This window comes from Vitis riparia, chromosome 3 (genome assembly GCF_004353265.1).
Source record: "Vitis riparia cultivar Riparia Gloire de Montpellier isolate 1030 chromosome 3, EGFV_Vit.rip_1.0, whole genome shotgun sequence".
NCBI classification, from domain to species: Eukaryota; Viridiplantae; Streptophyta; class Magnoliopsida; order Vitales; family Vitaceae; genus Vitis; species Vitis riparia.
The window spans coordinates 4,962,164-4,969,730 of record NC_048433.1 but is presented as its reverse complement, the minus strand read 5'-3'; the positions used below and the strand labels follow the sequence as shown (position 1 = coordinate 4,969,730).

The 7,567-nt window shown below is 27.8% G+C and overlaps 1 protein-coding gene across 1 annotated transcript; it reads left to right on the top strand.

The window, feature by feature from the left end:
• Window positions 1-5,706: 5,706 nt before the first annotated feature.
• On the top strand, window positions 5,707-6,905 carry LOC117910830 (probable carboxylesterase 2). Its single transcript, XM_034825002.1, has one exon. It carries the CDS (start codon window positions 5,822-5,824, stop codon window positions 6,791-6,793), a length of 972 nt encoding a protein of 323 aa, XP_034680893.1. The 5' UTR covers window positions 5,707-5,821; the 3' UTR covers window positions 6,794-6,905.
• Window positions 6,906-7,567: the final 662 nt, after the last annotated feature.

The window sequence follows — 7,567 nt, the reverse complement described above, 5'->3', positions numbered from 1 at the left end:
TTTAATGAATGTTGCTTACGTTGGGTTAACTCAATGAACCGAATGCAAACATCCCAACCAGGCTCCAATCTTAGCCCATTGTTGAGAATGCAAAGGCCCAGGCCCATTATCTCATATTTATGGGGTTACCCACGTCAGCCACAACTGTTCTCTCAACCATGGGTGATAATCCATGTTAATGGCTACGCTATACTAACAAGTCAACATAAACACAACACCAATAACCCAACAAACGAAAGAAGTCATAAGTAATAATTGAGGCTGCTTTGGGTCATTTGTTGCCATTATTAACCCAACAAACGAAAGAAGTCATGGGATAATGGTCGGCTCTTTAAAAAACATATTTTTAACACAGTTTTCGAGGTTTAATCCGTAAATTGTTTGTTACCCACTCTTTATTTTATTTTGGGTACCTAAACGCATTTAATGACACGCGTAAAGTGCATGTCATTAAAAAATTTACAAAAATTTATTAAACCTATAAAGAAAGACCTTGGTGAGAAATAATCACATGATACGTATCTAAATATTACAATTTTTTTATAATTTAATAAATTACCTAACTCTTACAACTATACTTATATTCTCATTATTCATATATACAAGAAGGATACTAATTTAATATAAAAATTAAATAGTTTCAACTATCACATTACAAAATATGTGGGATGTATTTTTGATAAATCAAATTTGAAAATTATATATGTTTGAAACTTTTTAAGGGAGAAAAGTTAAAATTTGTATTCTACGAAGAAGATGAAGGATTTCAAGTTATTATAAGTGTCAAAGGTAATATTTGATATATTTTTATCTAAACATAAATTTTGTAGATAGGAATGTTATGTTAAATAACGAATATGTAATGATTTATAAAATTTAAATTTTAGAATTTTTTATAAGTTTATTATTAATCAAATTAAGATAATTTAATCTTTTGTTATTAGTAATAGTTTTATATCATTTTTTTTTTGTGTTCATAAATTAAATTTGAAGATGAAGTTTTATATGTCTTGAGAAAGACATTATATGAAGGATGTGAAGTGATTACAAGCGTTAAAAGGTAATTTGATATATATATATATATATATATATATTATTTAAATATAAATGTTGGAGGTAGAAATGTCGTGTTAAACGACATTTAAATATGTAATGGATTTTAACATTTAGATTTTTGAATTTTTTTTATGAGTTATTATTAATCAAATTGAGACTATTTAGTTTTTTGTTATGAAATCGTCATTAATATTTTTTATGTTATTATTTTGTATATTCGTAGATTAAATTTAAAGATGAAGTTTTATATATCTTGAAGAAGGAAAACCAGAATTTTGTCTCTTGGGAAGATATTATATGAAGGATTCCAATTGATTACAAGTGTTAAAGGTAAAATTTGATTATTATTTTTATCTAAATATAAATTTTGTAGGTGGAAACGTCATATTAAAAAGGGTATAAACAATGTGAGAAGAATAACAAACAATGTGAAAAGAATGAACGAATAATGTAAAAAAAAAAAAAGTACAAACATTGTGAGAGATGATACGAATATTATGAGAGGGGGTACGAACATTGTAATAAATTGTACGAAACAATGTGAGATGTGGTATGAATAATGTGAGATTGGGTACAAACATTGTGAGAAGATGTACGAAAATTGTGAGAGATTGTACGAATAATGTGAGAGAGTGTATAAACATTATGAGAGATGATACGAACATTGTAAGAGGTGATACAAACTTTGTGAGATGGAGTACGAACTTTGTAAGATGGGTTACGAACTTTGTGAGATGATGTACACACATTGTGAGATGATGTACGAACATTGTGAGATGGGGTACTGATATTGTGAGAGGGGGTACGAACATGGTAAGAAGGGGTACGAATATTGTGAGAGATGGTGTGAACTTTGTGATATATGGTACGAACTTTATGATATTGGGTACGAACTTTGTGATATTGGGTACGAACTTTGTGAGATAGGGTACAAACTTTGTAAGATATGATACGAACATTATGAGATGATATATGAATATTGTGAGAGGGGGTACGAACATTGTGAGAGATTGTACAAACTTTGTGAGAGATTGTACGAACTTTCTGATATGGAAAAAAAATCTTAAAATAAAAAATTTGAGAATTTTGGAGAGTACTAAAATGTGGGAATTGTACAAAAATGTGAGGAAATTTTTTTGTGTTTTAAATTTCAAATTTTTTTGTATCTAACTTCCATCATTTCTAAGGATGATTAGTATGCCTAAGCAATATTGATGCTATAAGAAGTGACAAAAAAAATTTAAATAAAAAAAATTAGAAGGTAGGACAAATGTAAGTGTAATTAGTCTTTTTAGAGTTGGAATTTTTTTTAAATAAATTAAAATAAATTTTAAAATAAGTATCTATTGTTAATTAGTATTTGAAAATTGTATATTAATTTTTATTGTAAATTTGACTATTTTTGTTGGGACAAGAGTGGATGAAATATTGAAAGTAGGAAAACCAATACAATGGCTAATTGAAGTTGAAATATAATATTTTTTTTTTTTGAAAAATTCGAAAAATTGTAAATTTGTACTCATTCTCACATTCTTCGTACCCTTTACAATTACTTAATGTTTTAAAATTTTAATTTTTTTAGGATAATTTCTATCATTTCTAAGCTTAATTAATATTAATAAACAATATTATTTGTATTTTCAAGTGAAAAAAAAAATCAAAAACTTGTAAAATTCCAACGGTACGAAGAATATGAGGATTTCTCACATTCTACGTACTCTCTCCAATTTTTTTAGTATTTTAATTTTTTAATTTTTTGAGGTTAATTTCCATCATCCCTAAGCTTAATTAATATCAATAAACAATATTATTATATTTCCAAGTGAAAAAAATTCAAAAATATGAAAAATTGTTAAATTTCCACGGTATGAATAATGTGAGGATTTCTCATATTCTTCGTATTCTTCCTCGCATTCAAAATTTTTTTAAAAAAATATGAAAAATTGTCAAATTTCCAAGGTACTAAGAATGTGAGGAAGAGTATGGAGAATGTGAGGATTTGTTATATTCTTCGTACCTTCATCACATTCTTTGTACCTTTGTTCACATTTTTCATACCCTTTACAATTACTTAGTGTTTTAAATTTTTAATTTTTTAGTTTAATTTCCATCATTTATGAGCTTAATTAATATCAATAAACAATATTATTGTATTTTCAAGTGGAAAAAAATTCAAAAAATTGTAAAATTTCAAAGGTACAAAATTTTCACACTCTTCGTACCATTCCTCACGTTCTTTGTACTCTCTCCAATTTTTAATTTTTTTGAGGATAATTTCTATCCTTTTGAAGTATCAATAAACAATATTATTATATTTTCCAAATATAAGAAAAATATTAAAATTTGTCAAATTTTCACAGTACAAAGAATGTGAGTAAGGGTACGAAGAATGTGAGAATTTATCATATTCTTCATACCATTCCTCACATTTTTTGTACCCTTACTCACATTCTTTGTACCATTTATAATTACTTAGTGTTTTAAAATTTTAAATTTTTTTAGGATAATTTCCATCATTTCTAAGCTTACTTAATATCAATAAAAAAATATTATTATATTTTCAAGTGGAAAAAAAATTCAAAAAAAATGAAAAATTGTAAAATTTCAAGGGAAAGAAGAATGTGAGGAAGAGTACGAAAAATATGAGGATTTATCACATTCTTTGTAACCTTCCTCACATTCTTAGTACCATCTCCAATTTTTTAATGCTTTAATTTTTTTTTAATTTCTTTTAAGGGTAATTTTCATCATTTATAAGTTTAATTAGTATCAATAAATAATATTATTGTATTTCCATGTGGAAAAAAAAAATTAAAAAGTTTGAAAATTTGTAAAATTTTCGAGGGTAAAGAGAATGTGGCGAAAAGTGTTAAGAATGTGAGGATTCCTCACATTCTTTGTACAATTCCTTGCATTATTCGTACATTCTACAATTACTTAGTGTTTTAATTTTTTAATTTTTTGAAAATAATTTCCATCATTTTCTAAGCTTGATTAGTATCAATAAACAATATTATTACGAGGAAGGGTACAGAGAATTGAAGGATTCCTTATAATCTTCATACATTTTCTCACATTTTTCGTATCTTCTCTAATTTTTTAGTGTTTTAATTTTCTAATTTTTTTAGGATAATTTACATCATTTCCAATTTAAAATTTTTTTAATTCTTATTTTTTTTTGTAACAATTCTATTAATAATAAATCAAAATAATATTATTAAACTATGTTATTGTCATTTCAAGTTAAAAAGTAGATCTGAAATTTTAAAAATATAAATAATTTAGGATACGAAAAATATGAGAATGGTACGAAAAATGTGATAAATACATGTTTTGTACTTTCATCACATTTTTCATATTGATTTTTAGTTTAAAAATTTTTAAATTACAAATTTATTTTTGAAAATACTATCATTAGTAACTCAAAAGAGTATTAATAATTTATTTTATTGTAATTTAAATTTAAAAACCTTAAATTCAAAAAACATAAAATTTGGAGAGTACAAAAAAAATTAGGACAATCTAATTACCTAAGTTTTACATATGATTATCAAAATGTTGAATTTTAATAAAAATACTCATTTCATATTAAAATATTATCATATTCATTTTTATGTTGAATTTAAATGTTTAATAATTTTTTAAAAATAAAATAACGTAATTATGATATATGATGGTTTTTTTGTTGATAAATATGTTTTCAAATTTTATATCAATTCTATTTTTATTTTTTTCCAATTCTATTTTTATCTCAATATTTATTTTATTTAAACCCAAATTTGTTGAAAATGGAGGAATAAATTAAAGGAGATGGTGGAAGGACACAACCTATTTTTCCCTTAACTATTTAAGTGGAATTCTTATTTCAAATTTAAAATGGATGGTTAATCTTAAAGTAATGGTTTCAAATTTTGACAAGAATAGATGGAATTATTATGAAATGACCGACAGGGGTGATTTATTAAAACAACTAAAATCAATTACATTTTTCAGGATTTGAACCGAATATAATTACGTTTGGGTCAAATTTGCTTCGATGTACATAACCCATTTAATAATAGATTATTTTTTAGTCAACTTATATAATACAAATTTGATTCGAATTAACCTATTTAATAATCATTTTGATTAACTTAATTATAATTATAAAATATTTAATACATATTTAATTGATTTTAAATTTATTTTTAAATAAATATGCGTATCAGGTCCTAAACACGTCAAGTTAAAATATTCATCATATAGACTTACATAAAACGTAATTCAACTTGATTATTGTATAGACTTACATAAAACGTAATTCAATTTGATTATTTAATAGGTTAAATAGATTGTACGAGGATTTATCCATTTAATAATTAGATAGTATTTAGGTTTATATTTTAACATAATTATAATAATGGCAACAAATGACCCAAAGCAGCCTCAATTATTACTTAGTTCTTCCACGGAGATATTAGAAAATTATTGATTAAACGTCTGGAACCTTCAAGCCTGATATTCTCGATGTAAGATAAGCCATGACGTATTTTTTTAAAAGATAAATCCAAAAGTGTTTTAAGACCACAAATCATACTTGTGCTCTTTGTTTCTGCTGCGAATATATATATATATATATAGATTGAAGCATCGTGATCAAATCATCTTCTTCCTTCTGAACTCCATCCAACAATTTATATATAGAGGTGGGTGTCATTTCTTGTAATCCAACATCTCTATCTACAAACAAACACTTTCTCAGTCTTAGCTTTTCTTTGGTTCAATAATGGATTCAACTACTGCTGAAGTTGCATACAACTTTGCCCCATTTCTCCGGGTATACACAGATGGCCTTGTAGAGAGGTTGATCGGCACAGATGTAGGTCCACCGGCAATGAATTCGGAATCCGGGGTTTCTACCAAGGACGTTGTGATCGCACCTGAAACTGGCGTATCGGCACGTCTGTTCAAGCCGAACTCCGTCAACCCAGAGAAAAGGCTTCCTCTACTAGTTTACTTCCATGGCGGAGGCTTCTCCCTATGCTCCCCTTACTGCTCCATATACCATAATTACCTTACTTCTCTAGTCCTCGAAGCTGACATCATTGCAGTGTCTGTTGCCTACAGACTGGCCCCTGAAAACCCTGTCCCGGCAGCTTATGAAGATTCATGGGCTGCGCTTCAGTGGGTGGTTTCCCATTGTAATGGGCAAGGCTCCGAACCTTGGCTGAAAGACCACGCTGATTTTCAGCGAGTTTTTTTGGCGGGAGACAGTGCAGGAGGCAATATTTCACACAACTTGGCTGTACAAGCCGGGGTTGAAGGGCTGGGTGGTGTGAAGCTGCAAGGAATTTGTGTAGTTCATCCATATTTTGGGAGAAAATCAGAAGATGATGTTGGCAAGGTTGATGACAATCCCAGTGGTGGTCGACCGGACGTGAGGCCCGGTGTGGATAACTGGTGGCTTTATGCGTGTCCAACAACTAGTGGGTTCAATGACCCAAGGTACAATCCGGCGGCTGATGAGAGGTTATGGAGGCTAGGGTGCAGTAAGGTTCTGGTTTGTGTTGCAGAGAAGGATGTGCTGAAGGCAAGAGGGTGGTTTTATTATGAGACATTGGGTAAGAGTGGTTGGAGTGGAGAGGTGGAGATTATGGAGACAGAGGGGGAGGGGCATGTGTTTCATTTGTTCAAGCCTAGTTGTGAAAGGGCCGTGACCCTGACGAAAAGGATCGTCTCTTTCATCAATCAAGAATAAGTTCAGGTCATTGGAGCTTTAGAAGAGAGTTTGTAATTTCTCGATTAATAAGTCAGCCTTGTGCTGACTATGCCTTTTCATTTTATGAAAGTTTGATTGTTTTATTTGCCAATTTTGCCTTATATCTTTTGTAAGAACCCGTTCCTCACCCCGTCTACCGCAATCTTATGGGGGTACACAACATAGTTTAAAGTTGCGGTATCGGTCATTGACTCGGGAGGTCCTGAGGCACATTGGTATCGGTATCTCGGATCGGTATTGGGTGATATGCAAAAAATTCTAATTTAAGAGCTCAAAATAATTTTAAAAAATTATGAAAATTATTAAAAAATTAAATACAAATAAGTAAAGTAAAAAATTAATAAAATAAACTTTTATTATATTAAAATTGTTCAAATTATAATAAAAGCATACTTTTGGGATGATTTATAATAATATTAAAAATCTTTAAAAATATTTTAATTTAATCACTTGATGATAAATATTTCTTATTGAAGATGAAAATAATAAAAAGTAAAGTTTTTTTTAAAAAATTATTTAAATTAAATATTTTGAATTTTTTTTTTAAAATATTTTCAATTATTAAAAAAATAAAACCATAATTCATCTTTAAAAAAATAAATATAATTTTTCTTATAAAATATATTCATTAATTTTAATTTTTATTTCCTATTTATTTGATATAAGTCTAATATTTATTATTTATTTTTTATCATTATAATTTTTATCAAATTATTTAAAACCCATATCCCCACCAAATACTCATAATCTAAT